The following is a 24374-nucleotide window of genomic DNA, read 5'->3' on the forward strand; positions in this document are numbered from 1 at the left end:
ATGTCATCAAAATCTTGTGCAGATCCTACCTCTGTGCTTTATGCTTTTCACCTGATATTTGCCTGTCTTACTATCTCTTCAATAATCCAAGTATATGAAGCAAGATAAATTGAAGCATGAACTTAAGTTACAGTAGTTCTGCTGATGTTGTGGTCCTGTTAGATGAAATTAGCAGCATCCTACAGCACATTAGTACTAATTGAAAAGCTTTTGTCTATAGAATCTCACTCTAGCCTGCTTATTTCCCTGAATCCTTTTGAGTTTTAGGATGTGTCTTCCAAGAAAGGAATGAACAGAACTTTTTACAGCTTACCTCTAGTTATTTGTTATTGCTGACTTCAAATTGCTTACAAGTAGTTCTGGCTGACTTCAGATAAGAGAGCAGTAAAATACACCTGTATTTCTGTAGTGCTGATGATTACAAAGTTTGATTTATTATCATCAATTTGATTTTCCACTGAACACAAATTACATGCAAAATCCAGGCAGAAGGAGCAGAGGGTCTCACAGAGCATCTTTGTGTGTATGTAAACACCTGAAAGCTTTAGAAAGTCTCAGATCACATTGTAGTAGAGCTGATGTTCTGTGTAAGCAAGAGCTAGAGTATATTCACAGGAAATGCTCAAAGATGATTGAAATGCCTGTGGGACAATGGCTGTTTTGGTAGAACTCAAAGTCAACATTTAAAATGAAAAGGTATAAACTCTAAAGAAAACATAAGGAGGTGGGATAAGCACCTTCAGATGACACAACTACTATATGAAAAATTATCAAGGGAGAACTTATGTCTATATTAGGTAATTTAGCCATTTTTAAGCTTCTATACTATCCTTGAAAAATGAGCTTAATATAAGGCCTAAGCCCTTCTCAGGCTGAAAAGGTTGTCCCCAGCACTCTGGCTTTGCAATATTTCTGTGCTGCTGTTGATGAATTGTTGCTCAGCTGCCACCACAGTGGGACATTTCCAATTTGTATTTGGCTTCCTGTCATCCCATTTCTTGTAAATTGAAATTGTGATTGCTGCAGTCATTAACCTTTCCAACCAACAGCTCTGTGGCAGTCCTAGTACAAGTGGTACTTCACAATAACTTGTACAGACTATCAAGCATGGACTCAACATGTGGTCTTTCTTTCTCTTCTGTCCATTGATAGATGTCTCCCAGTTTTAAAAGCATCCATTTAAAAAATACCTAGATAATGCTTTTGCTGCACAAAAGATGCTCCTGTGCTAAATTTAAATGTTAATAATATTTTCATTTTGCTTAGTCATTCTTGTAAAAATTTTTGTAGAGCTTTGTGTTGTGAAGCTCCTGGACTTTTCCAGAAAAACTGGAAGGATTTTTCATGAACCTTAATTTTACCTGGCAGTATGTCAGAGAAAATGTAGATTGAAGTCATAAATGCATAAAAATGTCAGTGGACACATACTGGAGCTTTAAATAGGCAGCTCCACACCTTTGACATTTATTGGGAATTTCTAATACACTTTTTTTTATCTTTTGCAAATTAGACAAAGAATGATAATAAATCTGTCAATGTTACATATCAAAGATGGTTCCCTCTCCACAGCACCCATCTATGTGCATAAGTTGAAATATGATCATTTATTCAGAGATTTTTAAATTTCAGTTATGATTTGGTAGAAACATTGTATCTCTGTGTGTTGCATTTGTGAGTCTCACAGAAAGTTTAATGGAAGCTAGTTTCAGAGGTGATAAAGCTCACTTACTGATTTTCTGAAGCATTTGAGTTTTGTGTTTGAACATTTTCCCATTTAATTACAGTATTGAAAACAAAAGAAAAATTATAAATTTTTGGGAAGTAATTGAGATTTAGAAGAGCAGAATTGAATTAGTACATGGAATACAAATAATTTTCACCGTATAAAACATTTTTCTACTCCCGTAATTTTTTGCTTAGCAATGAAGATGAAAGTTGGGTGTATAATGTGCATTTTGCAGGATATGCACAAACTTGTGCAAAAGCTGAAACACCTCAATGTAATTTTGAATGACAAAGTTAAAGTTTTCAGAATTATTAAACTTTTCTTAAATATTTGTATGCATGATATTCTAGGAACACTATATGCACTATTTGGTTTTTTTCACTGCAATTGGAACCTACTTGGTATGAAAGAAGGTATGAGAAATGTATCTCAGTGTCCTACACATGGATGGCTTTTACCTTTTTGGCTGTGCTATTTGCACAGCCTCTGACCTATGGCTAGTAGAGATGTACAGTTCTGTATTTCACTTCTGTCTTTCAAATGTAGTTTCTAAGATAATCAATGTCTTGATTACAAATTATTTAGTACAAATTGAAATTTTGTACTACAGGGGATATAGACATTTGACTATTAAAGAGATGAAAAAATGGGCATTGCAAAGAGTTAAAATATTTTTGTGATGATCCAAAACAGAGATTTTGAACCTCCATTCCATTTTCCTTGCTTTCTTACTTAACCTTTTCCACCTGTTCTAAAGCATGACAAGGGACAATGACAACATAATCCTCTTAGTTTAGACCTCTGGAACATTGTATATTATGCAACAGAGGCTTTCATGCTACAAGAAGTAATATTTTAGCTTGGATCAGCTTTCTCTGTCTCACAGAGATAATAGGATTGTTCAGTTCAGTTCAGATTGATCTTCAGTTTGTTGTGATCACATCCAGTTCTGTACTGAACCTGTGTGTTTGTATTGCAATGAGTAAATGCAGATTCAAGATTAATACAGACCAGAACAGAAAGCTGAACATCAGTGGAAATAGAACTAATGCAATAATATTTTGCCCCTGACATCAGTCCTCCAAAGTTTATTCTTGCAGGTGAAGTAGCTTAGAGCTTAAATATGCTTTTCAACTTCCCATGTGGGGCCCTAGGACAGCAAGGAAGATTTTTAATTTGACCAGCAGTGGGTGCAGTTGCTTTTCTTTGAGACTTGACGACTGTCTGTACACGTCTTAGGGCTTGACATCATGCAGTCTTAGCAAGATCTTTCCAGATGCAGAATTTCAGACCCAGCAGAAGAGAGCCCAGAAGAAAAATATAAATCAGTTAAAGGTTTCTACCTGGTTTCCTTGGCTAACATGAATCAATACTAAAACCATTTCAGCTATATCCCTCTGTGACTGAATATCAAACAGGGGATGCTGTACTGGGCATCAGTGCATGAGACATTCCCATTGTGCTGAAAGCTTTTGCAGAGGTGCTGACCCCTCTGCACAAAGCAGTGTTTGAACACCAGCGTTGTGGACATGCAGGGGTTGTACATACAAAGAAATATCAACAATTTGTCTTTTCAGACAGACATAGTGATGACAGCTGAACAGGTTGTGCCATATGAACCTGCTGAACTTTGAGCATAGAAATGCCAATAAAATGGAAAAAAAGTAAATGGAAGTTCTAAATCTTACAAGAAAATCAGATAGTAATAATTCAAACTGAAAATTAACATTCCCCTACATTAGAAAACTCCTGTGACTTGTTTGTCTTATTAAACGAAACAATAAATACCAGCATAATGAAGATCAAGCAGGTAAACCTAGAAGCTAGATACCTTGTGTGCTGTCAACAGACAGATTTCTGTAAATCTTCAGTTTCTCTCTAAGGCTTCAGTAGACATGTATAATGCACATAGCTCAAATCTCCCTTTTTTAAAGTTAAGTTCTTGTTTTCCAGTTGTGCCTCAAATCAATTGTTTTATCAACTTTAGATGACTGAAGAATAACTTTAAAATAACCAGCCCTTGCCAAGGAAGCATTTTGTTATTATTCATTCATTTGGCATTCATTTGTTAGGGGCTTAGAAGGAACTCTTCCATATTTCAAACAAGGCTATGTGAAAATCGTTTAACAATCTGAGCAATAAATAATTCTTACATTCATTATATATTTCCTTTGAGTGTTAGTAAAGAGACTTGACACATTTCAAAAAGTTTTCTAGTAAAATAATTTGGAAGTACAGTTTGACAGACCTAGGGTATAGGTCAAATTTACAGATCTTAGTGTGTTCAGCAGAGATATTTGTTTCAATTAGTCTCACAGTTACTAGCAGAGATTGAAATCTTCTTTCTGGGGGTTAATAATGACCTCAGTCCCTACACTTCTATTCATCTCATGGCTTGCACGAGACACTTCATGTTGTGCTCACTAGGGAAAAAATGTCATCTAACTTACTAAGGACTGTCTTCATAATAGTGGCTGCTTGTTCATGAATTATCTCTAAAAAAGGTAGGTGCCAAATCTCTAATTAAGAAACGTACAAAAAGCCTGTGACATAAATACCCAATATTACTAGGAGTCCAGAGCACCAAATGCCTCTAAAGTTCTGCTTTAATAAAAAATTAAAAAAAAAAAAAAAGACGAAAAAAAAAAAAGCCCACATTAGATTTTAGTGGAATTTTATTGTTCTGTATGCTTGTGAGCCCCTCCTATTTGGAACTGGCAATACCCTGTCCTGTGCTCTGGTGTGCTCTCCCTGGGGCTCACAAGTGCCAGGCTGACACTTGAAGCACAGCGCAGACCTTCTGCCTTACCAGCCAGATGCTCAGTGTAACTCATCTGCTGGAAGAGCTGTTTTCTACCACATGAGCTTTTCTGTGCACCACTTTGGAATATAAATGTTTATGTACTGGAATATGAGCGGCCAAATGTCATCTTTGGCTACAGCTCACTGCAGTCACTTTTTTTGCAGCATCTGGGCTGAGCACTACAGAGCCTGGTATTTGAGTTATGTGCAGTGGTTGGATTTTGGTTTCTGGGTAATCACTTACATTAGAAAAGTAACTTTTGGTGCAATGCAGCTCTGATGATGTTGTAATTTAAAAATTTAGTAAGGAGACACCTCTTACTCTCCTTTCTCTGCCCATCTCCTTCTGTTCATGAGCTGCTATGCATATTAACTGTAACTGCCATAAACATTGGACTTTATAACACACAGCTTAACATAAAATTGTTCTGTGAGAATATTTTTTAGTTGAGACAGCAGAGGTAGAGAGTAGAGGGATTCAAAAATCCCTCTACCTGGCTTTCTTGCTACAATTTCCTTACTTTCAAAGAATTTGTGTACAAAATGTTATAATTCTTTATTTAATCTTGTACTAAGTTATCTCTCTGTTCCCCTCCAATTCAGATGTAGCATGTGGACATGTGTTTTCAGGTGGGGATCCTAAGCCTGAAAAATGAGGGGAGAAGGAATAAATATACCTTCTGGTGAAACTTCTGATGGTGCAGTTCAGCCTTTTGGGTCCTATGGACTTGATAGATCCATAAAAAAGATAAATCTTGTTTGTGCTGGATTCAGGTATCTGTCATGGATCCCAGGAATTTCCAAATGATTATGGATCTTTATATTTTTTTCTACTTTAAATTTCTGATCGATGTGAACAAAATTAGCAACATACAGGTTTTGTCAGAAGTAAATGAAACAGATGAAAGTCCTTCCTTTATTTCAACAGAATTAATTTCTGTTTACAAATATCTTTAGATCAACATCTGTGCTAAACACAAACACTGGTAAATCTTCAAATAAAATAGCAAATCACAAGTGACCTCAAGGTCAAGTCTTTCAGTGTCAGGGAAGTTTATTACAAGTCTTGGGTCAACCTGCATTTACCTTTGAGTGAGAGTGTCAGACAGAGCCCGTATTCTTTAGATCAGCTGGACATGTGTGCAGTTGCATTTCAGTTATGTGAATGATTCTCATATTAGCTTTCAAGTAATGGAATTTATTCAACCCAACGAATTCCATTGTGAAATATTCTTAAAAGATCTTAGATACGGTGAGTGTCAGAGAAGAAATGGGAGCCAATAACTCAGAAGACAGCATGACTCAGTAAACACAGCATGAAACTAGAAGTCTAAAGACTCCAACCTTTTGGCTCTCTGACTGGCTTATTAACTGCCACACACCTTTAAAAGCCTTTACTATCACACTAAAAAGCCTTCTGGGTTGCCTGAGACCATTATAGCAGTGCTTCAGGGCCTGCGTGGGCTCCACATTGACAGCTGCCTAATTTAATGGCTCTGGTCTGACAGCCAAAACCTTTCAGAGGGTCCCTGGCTATCGGAGAGATTGCTTCTCAGCCATTGATCAAAGCCTCCTCCAACACGACTTGGGAACAAAGTGGGGAGTGCCAGTGGGGGGGCTGGTGGCTGTGGGAAACTGAACTTTCCCAGAGGCTGGAGATAGCAAAGTTCATCCCTAGAGGAGAGAAAAATGAGCACTGAATTCCTTGGTGTTAAGAGCGAGATGTGTGGGCAGTGTATTTGAGGGAGATACTTTACCCCTCAATGGCCAGGCTCCATATCTGTAGAAATCACAGTAAACTCATGCCTGAAAAAACACTGATCTAGGAAGCAATTTAAGTGCACTTTATGTATGTCTAACAATTATTTACTCACTCCATTTATGCATCTCTGACACTGTGATCAGCTTCACAGTAGCCTCACAAAAAAGGGGTTCCAAGAACAACTTTTCAAAGTAAACTCTCAGTGACTGAATATAGCAATATTTGTATCTGAAATACTACCTACAAACTGTAACAAATACCAGAACAACAACATGATTAGGATTGTTCTGATGATTTAAAATGTCAGCATTAAGCACTGTATTTAGATGCACAGGCTACCAAGTCAACAGTCTACTTCACTGAAAAAGATTGTACCACCCCTAATGGAGCATCATTTATAACAGTCTTAATTTCTTATTTTGTTCTCAAAATCACTTTTGTTCTCAAAATCAGTGGTTATGGAACAAAGACAAATTTAATGTGCCATGAACTTAGCAGACTGTGCAAGAAGTTTTTATGTCCAGCAATTTCAGCCTCAATGTATCTCCATAAGGAATGATACAACTATGAGAAACAAAATCTGTTTTTTAGGCCTAAACTGATTGACAGATGACTTTTTTAGATGTATCTGATTCTCTAGTTAACTATTTTTATTCTTGTTACCTGTTTAAACTGAGAAATGTCTTCTCCTTTTTTATTTCTCTGTGCTGTTCATGTTTTCATGAAAATATGCCAGCAAATATCAATCACCATTTGTACAGGTTTATTTGAGTATTCAGTTCCAATGATTTGATTTATGCTATAAATTTTAGATATGCTGCCAAAAGCAATGTATTGAGTATCTACATATGAGGAAAAGGAAAGCTCCAGAACAGTCTAAAGGAAATTCATATAGCTTATTTAGATATTTTGCTGTGCTAAAAGAATTATCAGTTTGTATGGCTTGCTAAACCTCAAATTCCATTCTGATGCTTTTCTCATGTCTTTGAATTATAGGAATAATATCTCCTTTATAAGCAGTAATGGTACATCCTCCCTCATCTTATGGAACTGTTACCCCTTCTTCTCAAAAGGATTTAGATGTGTGGCCACAAAGCCCACTCTGGTCCTTCCATGATCACCATGAGCAATAGAGCTCTTGTGGTCAAGTGTCTTCCCCTTGTCAAGGACCTGCACTCTGGGAGACCTTTGGGCAGCAGCATAAAAGTGTCAGTGTGCTGTGCTGGTGGACTGGGTGAGCACAGAAATGACAGGGAGGTTTTGGTACTTGGGGAGGGGACCCTGTCTCAGACACTGAGTGCCAGAGTTCCTCTAGGATGAGGCATATTGCCCTCACTGTGTGGACAGGGAAGAGGCATTTCGTCCCACAGACCACATCTCCCTCTCTCACCCACAGCAGCCTCAATTCACATCATTGCCTCAATTGTGTCTGATTTTCCCCACTGTACTTGGTGAATCAGCTTCAACTTATGCTAATGTCAGGCTCAGTTTTATAAATATTTATGCAGGTAAGCACATTTGTTCTTCTGTTTGCACTGCTGGGGCCCCTCTCCTGAGACAAAGTGTTGTTAGTAGTGGAGAAAGCAAAAACCTTTGTTAAAGGGTAAATGTATTACCATATAAAATATAAATAATGAGCACAGTGTTTGATTTTCAGTGTCTACACCAGTCCCCATTGAATTTTATGTTCTTTGCCATTTCTGCAAGCTGTAGGCGCTGAAATTCCTTGGTATTTTCATTGTATTTAGCCCTAACCAAATATTGACCTGTCTGATTTTACCATTGCACATCTTTGAAAGAAACAAAGAACAACTGCTCTGAAAAATACTGGAACAGCCTGACTTAGGACACACTTTCAACCTATCTTTCATTCAGTCATGTGTCTCAGGAATGCCAAACTGAGTGTTACTTCATTACTAAAATGAAAATTTGGTTTAATGTCAGTATCAAGGTCCAGTTGACTGACAAGAATTTAAGACAGGATATAGAATATTTTTTTCACCCTGACATGCTGTTTCTTCTTCATAAATGCCTTGAGCTATATCCAGGCTTTTCCATTTTCTGATATGGCTGTGGTGCAAGTCCACTAACATTTAGCAGGAGGTTGTTAGTACAGTTTCTTCCTCAGTGACTTTTCCACTCTTCAAGGATACAAGCAGCTTCTAGGATAAACAAAAGCACCCTCATGGAGGAAAAACAAAATAAATGCCTTCATGGTTTTAAAGAATGGAATTGACCTACCTTAAAATATTGCTTTTAGGGACTGGTAATGTTCTCCATTCTGCTCAAAAGAATCACTTGAGTGGGTCTAATGAAATACACCCAAGGGACCAGCACTTGCTAATATGGAGTGATTCCTTCTCCTCTCACCTAGGATTTCAGCTGATTTGAAAGGACTTGATTAAAAGAACTCACTCGGGAATGTGTGAAAGGCAAGTCACTGAAGCAGTGCTCACCTAAATACACCTTTTCCCAAAAGGGTGAACACCTTGTGTTTGCCAAATTGTTTACAACCAGCTGCCCTGCTGAAGTATGGGTTCTGCTGCACTTAGTTTAATTATATTTCCTCCTTATTTGTAAAGTCAGTTGTAAAATGCCATCCTGCAGTGACAAGTAAGGTCAGAAACTCTAAGCACCACTCAGATGCCTGAGAGTCATCCATGAAGTTTGGTGTTTCAGGCTTTCGGGTGAGCTTTTAAGTTCAAATCTTCAGCTGTGTTGTTTACTGTTGTTTTACTGCCAGTGCTAATAATAAGAATCTAAAAATTTCACTAGTTAGTGGGCATTGCTAAACAAAGAATGGCTCTGATTAAAAGCATTTGCTGGCACTTCGCCTGCTGAGTTGTGGAAGCAGCCAAAGTGTTGATTGTTATTTACTGTGTGAAGCCACACATGCTGGATGTGAGCCAGCTCCTTTATTTCTGCTTGTTTTCCTCTGAAACTGCCATAGCAAGTAGGGGGTGGAAAGAAGCTTTTGCTCATTAGAGTATCCTCCAGTGGGAGGCTTAAATGTGGTACATCTTTGCTGTGCCACAGGGAAACATTATTGTATCTCTTCTCCAGGTGGCTAAGTAGAAGCAAGTTCTGTGTTTTACCTGATGAGACAAAGCTGGAAAAGAGTTTTTACATGTATTTCACCAATGGATGTCAATGGAGATGTGTCAAATCAAAACTGCCACAACATTCCTAGAAATGTAGACTGTTGCCACTGAGCTATGAATATACAGCTCCTGTGACAGAAATGAACATGCAACAACCTGAGGTGTTCCCTCTGTGAGTCTTCAGCTGAAATAATCCTATTGTACTTTAAGTTAAAGAGGAAAGATCAAAAGGAAAGTTGTCCCATTAGACCCAGTAATTAGTGCTCTCTGTTTGGGTCTCCTTTCTTTTGAGTCTTATAAAATAGCTTAACCTTTACACTGGTAACCAAATAGGCAAATTCATAGGGCCATTTAAGAGTAGGGACAAAAGACTTCTGAGGTAACTGTCCCTAAATATTCCTAACCATTTCCCTAACCAATACTCTGTATCTCTTTCATCCCATACAGCTTCTGTAAAGACTGGAGAAAATATTTCTTTACCACCATCGCTATTAGCTCTCTGGGCTCACAACTATATTCAAGGATGCAAGACTAGAGTATGTTCTTTTGTATTCTGATCTATAAGGATTGATTCTGCAATAAATGAAAATAGCAAACTGCCTTAGGGAGATATTTGGGCCCTCCTGAAGTAAATAAATCTGATCCAAGATATAATTTTGGTTACACATATTTCATCATTCATCACTATTTTTGTTACAACATCTTTCTATATGATGGCATGGAAGTATTTCTAAAAATGCAAACCAAATATTTTTTTCAATAAAGAAGAGGTGTTGTGAAAGTGATTTTTTATAGCCCACTTCTGAGAAAACTAGCATGAGAAATCAAATTTAAAATAAAAGAAAAACCAAGAACTAATTCCATTTCAGAAGACAGGAGGTTAATTTGTTACTTCTCCTTTTCCTGATAATGCAAAATATAGAAGTGAAAATTAAAATTAGAAGCACCAGTGATTTTCAATATAATTGAGTTTCAATATAATTGAGATGATTTTCAATAACATAGGTTATTCATTAGAGAGAATGAGTGAAAATCCATCCAGCTAGAAATAGATAATTATAAATATATTCATATCTATAACATATATTTTTATACATATTAGTGACAATATTCACAGATGAAAAACATAATTATTCTGGCCTTAAATTTTCCATAAGAACTAATTTCCAGTAGTGTAATAAATAAAACTTTAAAACCTTCATACCACCTTTTATTTTGAGCTTTTACAATTTCTCCCCTCTGAGTATCTTCATGTATCTTACACATGTTAATATACTGGGATTCCACTCTCCTATGAAGTAGGAAAGGCTTTGAGCCAGTACTCTTGACTGGGCACCCAATGCACATGTGCTCAACGTTGTCCTTTACCCATCCCTTCCATGGCAGTCTCTGCTCTTCTTGTCTCTGCATGTTTCTTAGTAATGAGCAGCAGCTCCTTCAGCAGCCTGTCAGGAGAAAGGCAGGGAAGGTCTGGACTTGTTCCATTATAGCATAGGCCTGGGCAGACCCCAAAATGAAAGGTGTAAAGATAGAATAAAACAAATTGTCATCCTTTGTGAGTAGTTTGAGGCACTGTCCTGCCGATCATCCTCCCAGTGCTTTGACAAACTGGCTTTTACAGCAGGCAAACAGCAAAGCTCAAGGAGAACACAGAGCTGGGTGAACAATGTAACTGCCTGCTCAAAAGAGCCAAGGCAGGTATCTCTTCTGTAGTCACTGCAATTATCTCATATGTGTACTGGTTTCCTAAAAACATCCTCAAAGCTCCCATTTGATGTGCTGACATGCTGAATGATAAATCTATACAAAGGAAACTAAGTGTTTCTGTATTTCAGGTAGTTTCAAAGAGAGGTTTTTAAATGCAGGAGCCCAAATACTGACAATGCAGTGGTCCAGAAGGCACCAGTTCAAAGAAGCTGATCAGAGATATTACTGTCTACAATAGAATACAGAGGCACGGGGGTTTTCCTTTTAGTTCACCTTTAAATTTTACCCAAACCTAATGGACAATACTTAGCTTGTATTTCCACCTCTGTGAATTTGTTGCTCTCTTGGGGACATCTAGGGCAGGAAAACAGCAGCTCTCTTCTCCCCACATAATCTTCTCTTATTTTTTCTTCTAGAAGTATTTAAAGAAATAGAAAAGAAAAAAGAACAGGAATGTAAATATGGTTTTCTGTGATTTCTTAAAATCTATATTAATGAGAAAAAGTCTTTTGAACTGTCTGACTAGTCCCAGATTTTTTCCAGTCTTAATTTCTAGTGCTTTGTTCAGCCACACTGCAAATATTTCAAGAGAGAGGTTTTTCTCTGAGTTAGGTTTCTGAGACTGCTTCACAGGCTAGTGCATGGCATCTCTTTTAAGATATCTTTTGAGATATTTTTTATACTACACTTGTTTTCTTTTTAACAACTTCAAAACCTTCTCTCCCCCAGACACCTCATTTTGTTTACATCACCTACTTTGAAGTCCTGCTGGAGTAAGTTCACTTTTATTAGCTGCTGCAGGATTTTTACCCTGCTCTTGGTGTTTCTTCTATGTTGGCCAGTAGTGTGATCAACACTCCAGAAATGCCACACAGTCCCTTTTCACAAAGATAATTTCTGATATGTGTTCTGTGTTTTTTATGAAATAATCCAGTACCAAAAGTGAACCCTGTATTCTAAGAGTACTTTCAAGACAGAAAATTTATCACACTTGCTCTCACTTCAAATAAATAGGCTATGAAATCTATTCCTGATGAATATAGCATGGGCAAGTTTATTTATATTTATTACCAGAAAATTAGTTACAAAATTACAAATTTATTTGGTTTTTAATTTACAATAGATTACAAATTTATTTATTCTTGGCATGCAGCTCTAAGTTGGATCAAAATTTCAGTTTAGCCCTGTTGGTATTTAGTAAATACATCTTTAATCCTAAAAGTATTCCCAAGTAACATGGCTACAATACTCATGAGTGAATGTATTGGATTATAGAAACTCATTAAATCAAATCAATGAAGTAATTTCATTTTTTAGGGGGAGGTATCTGATCAGATTCAACAGCATGAATGAGAAGGAGGCAGAAGGCATATTCCTAGAAGGCATATGCACATAGAGCATATAGGTACATGCAAAAGGAGAAAATATTTAAATCAATTGACATGAACATGTATCTAAAATGAAGCAGTATGAAAACTGAAACACCAGATGCAGCATGGGATGGGAAATTTGTTATGCAAAATTCTATAACTGAAAGATATTCAAAGTTGCCAAACTCCAGGTTTATCCATCATTCCAAATTGTTATGCAGACAAAAGAGCTTTGAGTTTGTTTCTCCTTCATTCTCTTTTCTACAAGAAAAGGATCTTGATTAGGTAGTAAAGAAGAATCACCTACTGCAGTATTTTAAGAAATACTGAAGGAGAGTTGTCTTATACAGCATGAGGCTATATAATTTACAGGGTTTGGAGTGGTTCATAAGACTATGTGCTGGAGGTGTAATTTCCCAGCAGCAAAACTGCAAGCAAGAGAGATCATCAAAAGGCAGAATCATATTTATTATTCTCTGTCTGTTTGTCAGTTTATATTATTTTCTCTTTAAAAGAGAGAGAACCGGATTCAGTTGAAGTTGAACATTCCCTTCTTTTTATTCTTCAGAAGGAAAATCTAATACATAAGTGCAATTTTAAAAGATTGTCAAACAGAAATTTGCTGTAACAAAATAAATTATATTCAGATCAAGGAAGGAAAGAATCTAGGAAATTTTTTGAATAAGCCTCACATTTTTATTTGCAACTGTTTAATTATTTCCCTCTCTTTTATAAGAGTTTAACCAAAGGTTAGATAGATTTTTTTTAATTATAGTTTGTACTGTGGAAGAAGTCAGCAATAGCTTGACATAAAACCTTGGGGCATACTTAACAATTACAATATTTAATCTCTTTCCCTGAACTGCACAAATCTCCTGATAAACACAATAAAGCCAGATTTGTGAGTCAAGAAAAGAACAGTCATGGAGGTAAATCATGTTGGCCACATATATTTTTAGAATGAAATTATTCAAGATCAGAAGTGTTCCCTGTCATGTAGAGTCTCAGAGGAAAGATGTGTGTTAAAGAAAGAAAAGTTTGAGCTGATATTTCTGGTAAATGTAATTGGCCAGCATCTCAGATTTTTAATGAATGTCCCTTAAGACACCATTTCTCCAGACCTTCAAGGATGGAAAAGGTAAAATGTTTCTGGCAATGCTGTGGCAAAGTAGAGAGGAAACTACAGAGGGACAAGCTAGAGAAACTCAAAATGTCATTCCTGGGCTCTGCTGAAATGTAATTCTCTGAAGTATAGAATTCTCTGAACCTGAAAGTAGGTTGCCTTTTCAAGCAATGATTCTTTCAAACAGTGTGGTGAAACCAGAGCTTATTAAGCAGCAGAAAAGAAGGACTGCCTTTAAAAGAGGTATGTAGATCATGCATTTCTCTAATAACAAAGGCTGTCAGCTTATATTGAACTAAAAAATAATAAATTTTAACGATTTTTTCAAAGTATTCTTAATTCTCCTCTAACATCATAAAATTTAAATGCACTCAGAAAATGGGACTATCAGTCTTCAGAGCTTCAGACTAAGGACTCACAGTGTTGGAGTTGTTGGCATTTCCTTTAAAAAAGGGGAGTGCATTCTTTGCAAAATTAGAATCGTTTAAATGTCTTTGTCTGCCAAAGAAAAAGGAAAAAAATGTTTTACATTTTTATAAGCCATAGAGTTAAATGACCTTAAATGTGCTTTTTATCCATTATTTATTTTTATCCATTAGTTTTTAATCTTCTGAGGAAAAAGAAAAAGGCAACATCTGACCTGTAAAAATTCAAAAATACAGGTTTTCTCTTTAATTCCTTTAAAATGGGCCCAGCTCTTTTTTTTCTTGTCTGAAAAAATTTACCTGTAGAGAAGAAAGAAGCCACTGCTTCTTTTTCTAAATTTCAAAATGCTGCATTGTTTTTTCATGCTCACACCCATCTCAGGGTAAAGGCTGTTTATTCTTCCTCCTGCAGGTGTGGGAATGACATAGATCATGTACCATTATATGCTTGGAAGAGGAGGTTGTAAAATACTTTTGTTACATTTTCTACATTGAATAGCTATAATATTATTTCTATGAGTATCTGAAGAATTCGCTGATGTTTTCTTTATTGTGCTTTGAATCCAAGTAAAAATACTGCTCCTTTACATGCTCTTATACAGCTCCAGAAGGCTTCCCAAAGACAAACAGCATACTAGAAACATAACATCATAGAATCATCAAAGTTGAAAAGATGTCTGAGGTCATCGAGTCCAACCATTAACCCAGCACTGCCCAACCCACAACTCAACCATGTCCCCAAGTGCCACACCTACGTGCTTTTAAATATCTTCAGGGATGGTGACTCAAGCACTTCCCTGTGCAGCCTGTTCCAATGCTTGATAACCCTTTCAGTGAAGAAATTTTCCCTTATATCCAATCTGAACTTCCCCCGGGGGATCTTGAGGCCATTTCCTCTTGTCCTATTGCTTGTTACTTGTAAACCTGCTAGAAACCATAAAGACAGTGGCCTAGCTGACTACAGTCTTTTTGGATAGCTGCTAAGAGAGAGAGGTGTTAGAGTGCCCTCATACCCAAAGACATGACAGACAGGGAGATGCCTCCTCGATTATGGATTGCCTTACCTGATGAAGGGTGGAGGTTCATTTCACTCTCCCTCCCATTCCCCAAAGGCTTTGGTTCCAAAGGCAGTGTGGCTCAGCAGTCAGTACTTATTTAATCTTATTTAAACCTGAGCTCTAGCTCTGCCTGCATCAGGGACATCAGTGCCTGCATCAGCAGGGACAAATAATTCTGTATGTGTATCTCTGACACTGATGTTTGTTTCTGTTTTTTTGATTAAACACAATTCTTTCTTGCTGTATGTTTGCATGTGCTTAGTTATGATGAAAAGCTGATTTAGCTAAGGATAATTGACATAAAAGCATGATAATCCTAGACCTGACATGCATTTCTCAGACCATGCATTTTTCTCTCAGTTAGAGATTACGCTATTTGTTTCTTAACAGAAGGTTACAGAATTATGAATATCTCAGTGGTTTTTATTTGATCTAATTGTAATATTTTTTCTCACAGGAAAAGTTGTTATTACACTGGTAAAAGATGTTACACTACTCTTGATCTCCATTTCCAGCTATTAATTTTCCTGAGTTTAGGACTAGGAGCCCATATGTTTGAGTCCTCAGTCCACATAGCATGCTAATGGTCAAAAATAAATGTATGAACCTTAAAACTTAATTTTTTTCCTTTGTTTCTAAAAGTCCTTTTCTTTTAAAGAGCATACCTGGCTTTTTACCCCCTTTTTGCATTAAAGAAGGAGTTAAGGCTTAAAAAGAATTAAGTACATTGCCCAAGTCTTCTGCTCAGTCTGGCAAAATCAGGACTAGAAATCAGCTCACTGGTCTTGGATATTTATGCTTGTCACAGTAAACAATTACAGTATTCCTTCTGCTTTACCCACCTCCTTGCATAAATCATTGATTTAGCCCTCTTTATTCTTCTCCTTCACTTCCTTTTATTTTCTTTATAGTCACTCTATTCAGAAACTTCCTACATATTCTGTGTTACATATTTCAATTTATGAGAAAGGTGTAAAGAGGCAAAAGGATCTGCAAGGCTTGAACAAGACCTTCAGTGGCAGGGTCTTTTGAATTCATGGAATAGAACTCTTCCAGTAGAATGTGACTGCACGTTCTATCAGTTATACCAACGTGTTTACATTCCTGCTTGATTTCCATCCATGCAAATGCTGATTGCAGCTGAGGGAGTGACTGCTCACAGCCCACAGGTGACACAACAGCTCCAACAACAGCTCCACTCACAGCAGCACCGTGGCTGCTGCCCACGTGTGTCACTTAGATCTCAAATGAAATTGAGATCCATGGCATAGAAGGAGTTTTTGTCTCATGGGAATTCTTTAGGAAGATACTTCAGTGTGATAACGTGCATTAATAATTGGATGAAAGTGCAAAGTCACACATTTTAATGTGTCAGTCACACACATGCTGTGGATGGTCTCCTGAACACATGTGCTGAGTGGACCAGATTGGATGGTCTTCATTTCTTGTCATTTCCTTTTTTCCAGGAATGCCCCAGTGGTGTTGTCAATGAAGAAACCTTCAAAGAGATTTACTCTCAGTTCTTTCCACAGGGAGGTAAGTACTTGGCAGACACAATTAGTACTGCAGTATGTCTGCTAGTTCCTAAGTCTGACAAGAGCCTCTTGTTCAAATTAACAAAATGTTCCCTCAAGCTCTGTCTGAACTCAAGGGGTACTTCCTTGATAGCTGGACACATTTGTAAATCTGTATTTCTGAATAAAATGCAATGGTATCTACATGAAGTCAGTCTTCTGTTATGTAGTTACTACCTGTGATGGGTACCATTAAAGCAAGTTTCTCTGAGTAGGTTATTTTTCTTAAGCTTTCTAGAAATTCTTGCCCATTCTCTTTTACTCAAAAAAACCCTTCCAAAGTAGAAGGAATTGTAGGAGGCACTGCAGATGCCCTCTAATCAACAGCAGAACCCCCCCCCCCCCCTTTAAATCTATGGGATTTCTTTTCTTAAATGATAACCTTGATTTCAATTAACTGATTTCCATGAGTTTTGTTATTTTTTATTTCCATTATCTTGTGTGTAATGAAGGTAACACAAAAATGTTTAACAGTTTGTTGTTTTTTTCCTTGAACCTCAGATTTCTTTCAATTTGAATTTTTTTCCTCTCTTTTCTTCCTATTGCATTTGCTATTCAGTTACCCCTCTTCATATTCTCCTACAACCCTTCAGTCCCACCTCTTGCTTCTCCCAGAGCTCTTGAGATTTGTGTATTTCTCTGGGACTGTTCAGAACTCCTTCTTTTCATTTTTTATTTAAAACCCTATATTAATTGGAAGGAACAAAATATCTTCCCATGGGTTTTATTTTGAATAAAGACCTAGAAGGTAAAGAGCAGTATTCAGTGCAGCTTGCCATCTCTGAAATCATTAGGAAGTAGGCACACTCAATAGAAATGAACAAAAGGCTAGAAGGGTTGACCTGCCTACTGATTGTTTCTCTTTGTAAACTTTTAGACCAAGCTAACAATTACAGTTTGAAACATTATATTTTATAGTTGCCCTTTACTAAATCACAATTCTCTGTGATTTAGTACACCTTTACTACACTTAATAGAAACAATCTATCATATTTCCTGTTGTTACACCCGGAATTTTTTACGGGCAAAGAGAAAGCACACCTGTTCTAAAAGTGAAGTCAAAAGATATTGTGAGAGTAAATGTACTCTTAAAAGACTAATCTTTATTAGTCCAGATCTAGTTGTTGCAGAGAAGAAAAATTATTCATGTACTTAAAATGGATATATACAAAATGTCTTATTTCTTCCCCTTTTCCTGGTGTTAATGCTGATCCTCCTCTGGCCGTTAGGGAAGTGGCATCCTTTGGAGGAGGAGGTGAAAACTGCACTGGGATGTCTAGTTAAGAAACCAGACTGAGTTCTTAAATCTTTAAGGCCTTGTCAAAATAATGTGTCCAGCTGAGGCCTTTAAATTTCAGTTGTTCTTAAAATAATGATTTTATGTATATACCAGTATTAAAAAGGAAAGAAGAATCTTGAAAGTTTTCCCCAAATTAAAACAAGTAGGTCTGTGTTCCAGTTGTCTGTGTGATGAAAAACCAGGTACAACATGATGTATCATTATGGCAATTCATATATTCAATACATAATTCATATCTGAACAAACAAAATTATGTCTAAAGGATTTTAAGCTTCAGGGCAACCAAAGAAATTTTTCAATATTATCCAGCAAGTCACTTCCTCAAGCAACTTCCAAGACTGTCCAGGACAGGACAGGTACAGGAGAATTACAAATCAGGCAAGGTGCCACAAGAGTAACAAAGGAAAGAAAATGACACTGGATTGCAGCAAAAGCAATGTGTTTTAAAAGGCAAAAGTAGCTTTGTAAAAAGGTTTCCATGCCAGAAAGGGCACTCCAGGAAATTCTTTTTAGATTCACTGCCATACAGGTGAATGAATATACCCCCTGCATTTTTGCAGTGGATCACCTGAAATGAAAGTTGGGATTTTTTTCAGCCCTACTGGATCATGGATAAGAATCCACACACTGAATAATTATTACCCTCTTTTATCACTTCTGAACAAATTAGATCATGCTTGCAGTTTGATAAGTCCTACTCTTCCATGTGTAATGATTACTGGGTTTTGCCTCTGATGTTTAAAATGCTTTGATGGTGTTTTTCAAGGGAATTCTAATTTAAGAGCTGTTCCTATCTCAACCTGTTAAAATAGCAAATTAACCTACTAGTTATGATATCAGATCCTTGGAAAGAAATTGTATTTCATTTAAAAGTTAAGATTTTGTCTAAAATGAATAATATTCAAGATTTAGAGGGGAAGGGGAAATTAGACTAAGTAGCTCTAATTAAAATACTGGCATGCCTCATCCTGCTGTGGTTTTGAAGGCAAAATTTCAGACCAGAATTGCTTGAGCAAGTAACTCTGAAAAAGGTTTTTGATTTATTTTTTTTTCAGAGGGGTTACCAGAAAAAATATTTTTCAGCTAGGATTTTTTTTTCATATACCATCATACAAAAAAAGGTAGTATATTGTATCATGCATGGGCAACAAAATTACAATCCCTTTCTGTTTTCTGTACATATACAGAAAATAACCAGGAATATTTCAGATGTTTTTAAGAAATAGGTGTCAAGAGAATAGGAAGGTATTTAAAATTCCTTTTACAGTAATTATACCTCTAAAACACATTTTTTTCCCTGAAGATGATTTACACAGTATATTCTGTTGCACAACAGAAGTCTCAGTAGATTATAGAAAATATGACTATTAAAATGCTAAATATAAACTGTAGTCAGCAAATTTACATTTTTCAGCTGAAGTGTGAATGTGTCTGCCAAGCTGTGCCTAAGTAATTACAGTGGTTACTGGGCACATGGAAGAATGAATGACTCTCTCAAATAGTGGTGGTGGGGATTTAATTCTCTGAAAATGTGTTAACAGACAGGTTTTAAAGATCGCAGTTTTTTCTTGTTATGATTATCTCACATCATACAAAAGAAACATATGGAAGTAAGACCAGAGAATTTTCTTCAGGTGTGAATCTGTGAAGCACAAAGCTTTCAGTTTTGGTATATCTGGTTCCTTGGAGTCAAGGTGGCATTTCAGCTGAGTGTCACCAGACTTTTGCTCAGTTTAATACAAAACAGTATTTTGGGCTGTGAAAAATAAAGTTTTGCAGGATTGATATAAAAGGTAAAGTGGGTAAATGCCAATAAATCAGAAAATGGTATTTCAGCATTGATCAGGTTTTTCCATGAGAGGAAGTTTGTTCTGCAAAGGGGATGCTGATTTCATAACACTTTGCCCTTTATTAATAATTTGTGAGGTTAATGTTAATTAGCCAAAAATTATTGTAAACATATGAGGTAGAAAGGGAAAAATGAATATTAAAAGTAAATAAACCCTCGTCCTTCATTAATTTGCATGATTTTGAGGGAAAGAAAACCACTGAGGACAGCTGACTTCCCTTAACCCCAGCAGCTTCTACCTCACATCCAGAGGGCTGTCTCTGGGTAAGTGCTTTCCCCACAATATATTACTCCTGGAGCAAGTTGTGCCTTTTGGAAGGCATTCAGTGGAAATAAAAGGATGGATATTTACAAAAGTTACAGTCTTGACAGATTTATATTCATGCTGTCTTGCATTTCTGAAATGAGTCAATATGCACTGGGGAGGAGGTTTAGTAAGTATGCAAATAGTGAAGGGATGATTTGTTTAAGGTCATCTTTCAGAGTCTTACTGACCATTTAGTGAGTCACAGCCAATTTTTCCAAGCCCTAATGCCACGATCATGGGAATTCAGCAGCAAGCCAGCTTTAAGAATCTGCTTCTCAGGAGAGGCTTTCCTCTCACCTGTGGGTGGGCATCAGACCCAACAACAGCAGCAGCAGCAGCTTTCTGACAAGATCAGCTTCAACCTGGGGAACAGATCTCTGTGCAGAGCAAAACCAGCACACAATGGTGTGCAGTGAGGGTGGTGTCTGCTTCCCTCATTTAAAGGGAGAAAATGAACACAGTCTTCATTGTAGGCATGTGATCCCTGTCACAGTCAGTGTTCCTGTTAAAATTGACTGTTCCAGAGAACAATAGTATGTCATCTTTGCTATTTGCTCAGATATCAGTGATTAGCAAACACAAGAATAAAAATGAATAGAGGTATTCCAGACAGAATTTTTTTTTTTTGGTTTCTTTGCACTTATAGGTCCTCCTCTCCTGCCAAAAAGGAAATTTAAATTTCACTGGAAAGCTACTCTGGCTATGAAATTTTGGTATCAAAATATATCTTGGTATCAAATAGTTTTAATAGAATTAAATTAAATTTTAGTAAATAAGATGTACTTACTGTGAATCTTTTTTCTGCTTTAAATTTTAGATTCCACAACATATGCACATTTTCTGTTTAATGCATTTGACACTGATCACAACGGATCTGTAAGTTTTGAGGTAAGTGATGCCATTGCTTATTTCTATAAAATTGAATACTTTGCTATTCCTTGTAATGAAGTCCACTTTGGTGGCTAGCTCACATTAGGGAAAATTTAGCTGATGTGACTCAAGTTTCAAGTTTTTCCAATGTAATAAAAAAAGTCATTACTTTGCAGTTGTATATTCCATAATGGTAACTAGACTGTGCTACTACATAATATTTTTAGAAATCTGTCAATTTAAAAGGTAACCCAATTTATACACAAGTTACCTGAAATAGTTCTCCCTGTCTGCCTCTGAAGAGGAGATCTCTGAGCTACAACTAATGTTATGGGGATGACTCAGCCAAAATCGGATTTTTCATACTTAGTTTCCAGAAAGTTCTAGAAAAAGGCTTTAAAGCAAATGTTTTAAAAGCACAAGAGTTGAAAATTCATTCTTTCTCCATTTAGCTGCCCAATCTTTTTTTCCCAGTTCTGCCTTTCCCTGGTAAGGCTGATGTCATCCACACTATATAATATGGAAAAAAGAGACCTTACTGCAACACTGTAGATGAGAACAGGGTGTACAAAATACTGCAAAGGAAATAATATTTTAAGCTGTAGAATTTAAAAAAAAAAAAGTCAATTCATTTGAAAAATGATATGTTTGTTTTGTCATGTTTTCTTTGGTTTTGATTATAATGAACAAGTTATTTCCATATAACTTTTGATTGGATTGTGATAAATGCACTCACTAGGAGCAGGAATGGAGGATTAATTCATGCCTTCTGTACATACATGTCTTCTTGTAATATGCAAGGATTCTTCTGATCTAATTACAGAATCATAGAATTGTTTGCATTGTAAAGGATCTTAAAGATCACCCAGTTCTAAACCCCTTGCCATGGACCCAGTAGACCAAGCTTTCTCATCCAACCTGGCCCTGAGCATTTCCAGGGATGGGGGATCCACAACTTCTCTGGGCCACCTGTGCCAGTGCCTCACCACCCTCACAGTAAAGAATTTCTTTTGTATATCTGACTTATTCTTCCCCTCTTTCAGTTACAGCAACAGCAGACCCATTGAGAAAAATTATTTTTAGAATGAGTAGTTGAAAATTATTTCTGCAATTATCATGAAAAAGAATGGGAATGAAAGAAATTTTTATGCCTTTTCTGGTCAATTTGTTGACACTTGTATTTCCGGCAGAAAGTCGTAAGAAATGCACTGGATTTGGAGCACTTTGATTATCTCAGAGTTCTGGGTTTTGCATGAAAAAAGGGCTTTGGAATAAAAAAATCAGGAAAATAGAAGCAGGGGTCCTGAACTTTTGTTCAATATCGAGGCAGACACAAGTGATCCAGACTTTCATATTATCTGCACTAATTTTGAGTCCAGCATAACTCTACTGCTGTCAAAAGACTCTTGCTTCTGTGTCCTTGTAGCAACATAATACTTTCAAACTGCATGATGGCCATTCTAAAAGCATCCTCCTGAGGTTAAAAATGTATGGGTTTTTTTCCTAATCACATGAAAATAGCTGCAAAATGTAGAAGAAGATATTGTGAAATGTGCAAAATACAATCATCTCATTTTTGTCCTGCACCTTTTAATCCTAGGTGCAGCTGTGCCATTTTCTTTCTATTCCAGTCTTTATTCTAGTTTTCTAATTTCCATTAGAAAAACAACAAAAGTAAACAGCTCAAAAGGTAGAGGAATAGTTTAGAAGTTTGGAGAAAAAATAATCATTCTTTCCAAAGTACTTTCTATATCAAAGTGTAGGAGTAAATACAATTTACTATAATTACCTATGATGAAAATACTCTGGCTATCTTCTGTATAAAAGAAGATTATCAAAATCTGAAATGGCAGCAAAATTCTTTTGTTGATAAGAATGACTTTTTTTTTTTATGTGTTGCACTCTCAATTTCCCATGAAGCGTAGGAACTGGAGTTTTAGGTAAAAAAGAGAATTTGCTTTAGCTTTTTGCCCTTTTTTCCTCAAATTTTCAACCATCAACAATGAAAAGTTGGATCTGAGCACCGCTTAAATGCACACCTCAATTGACATTTCTTGGTGAGATTGCTGTGTCCTTAGAGTCCTTAGAGTTTTGTCATCTCTAAATCTGTTGGCTCTTTGGTAATGAGCCAGAATCTCTACGTGAAGCATTTATGTAGCATAAAAACCAAATTTATAAAATTAGGTGCTTGAACCTATCTCTCCTTATCCCATGATTGTATTGATTTTGAGACTAGTTCATTTCATTTGTTTTGTGAACTAATTTTGTTTTAATATGACGGAGTTTCTGAAGACCCAGTGACCCAACTACTGGAGACCTCTTTGGGCCTGTTAGTGAAGTTCTTTTTTCCATTAGACAGAGACAGATATAAAAGCAAGGTTTTCATTTGCTGCATGTATATTGTCATTGAGCCAAAATAAAGATCTGGCCTCAAAGCTATTTACACAGTCAGAAAAATGGAGGCTAATTAACTTTAGACACATTGTCAAAGTAAAGCTCATTGCACCCACATACAAATATCCTAATCAGTATCCTTCATTTGTTGTAGATGCAGATTGAGGTTGTTCTAAATGTGACCTTGCTGAAAGTCATTCAATAATCCCACAAATTCTCAGTGCTTTAAAGCACAATGCTCTGCCCAAACACAATGGAGATGTTCAAAGACTTCTGTCATATTTAATCAAAACCAAACTTATATTGGTTAATAAATTAGCAAGCATGCTAACTCATTTCCATAGAGGAGTACAGTTCTTAAGATCAAACACAACTTCATATTTCACTGATCATAAAAGTGGTGTCCAAGGCAGTATTATGAAGGCAGGGATTAACTAAGTCATAGAATCATAGAATGCCTTGGATTGGAAGGGACCTTGAAGATCATCTCGTTCCCAGCCCCCTGCCATGGGCAAGGACACCTCCCACTAGATCAGGTTGCTTGAAGCCCCATCCAGCATGATCTTAAACCCTTCCAGGAATAGGGCATTCACAGTTTCTCTGGGAAACCTGTTCCAGTGCCTCACCATCCTCTCAGTGAAGAGTTGCTTCCTAATAGCTAATTTAAACTTACTCTGTCAGTTTAAAGTCATTCCCCCTTGTCCTGTTCCTACACGTCCCTGTGCAGAGTCCCTCCCCAGCTCTCCTGTAGGCTCTCCTTAGGAAATGGGAGGTGCTTTAAGGTGTCCCTGGAGCCTTCTCTTCTCCAGGCTGAACAAGCCCAACTCTCAGCCTGTCTTCATAGCAGAGGTCCTCTGGACTTGTTCCAGCAGGTCTGTGTCATTCAGGCCCTGAGCTGGATGCAGTATTCCAGGTGGGGTTTAATGAGGGCAAAGAGGGGCAGAATCACCTTCCTTGACCTTCTGGTCCGTTTATTTTGATGCAGCCCAGGTCATGGTTGGCTTTC

General features: G+C 36.8%; 1 protein-coding gene across 6 annotated transcripts in view; it reads left to right on the forward strand.

Annotated features, from left to right (window-relative positions):
- KCNIP4 (potassium voltage-gated channel interacting protein 4) overlaps positions 1-24374 on the forward strand; it is a 389223-nt gene that overhangs the window by 351995 nt on the left and 12854 nt on the right. For all 6 annotated transcript variants that reach the window (XR_009486283.1, XR_009486281.1, XR_009486280.1 and 3 more), the window contains 2 exons: positions 16541-16610; positions 20922-20992. Coding sequence is in view for 2 of the 6 variants with exons in the window: in XM_059845081.1 (XP_059701064.1) it covers positions 16541-16610; positions 20922-20992 (141 nt within the window). In the remaining 4 variants the exon portion in view is untranslated. The remainder of the gene's footprint in view (positions 1-16540; positions 16611-20921; positions 20993-24374) is intronic.

This window comes from Haemorhous mexicanus, chromosome 4 (assembly GCF_027477595.1).
Source record: "Haemorhous mexicanus isolate bHaeMex1 chromosome 4, bHaeMex1.pri, whole genome shotgun sequence".
Lineage (NCBI taxonomy): Eukaryota > Metazoa > Chordata > Aves > Passeriformes > Fringillidae > Haemorhous > Haemorhous mexicanus.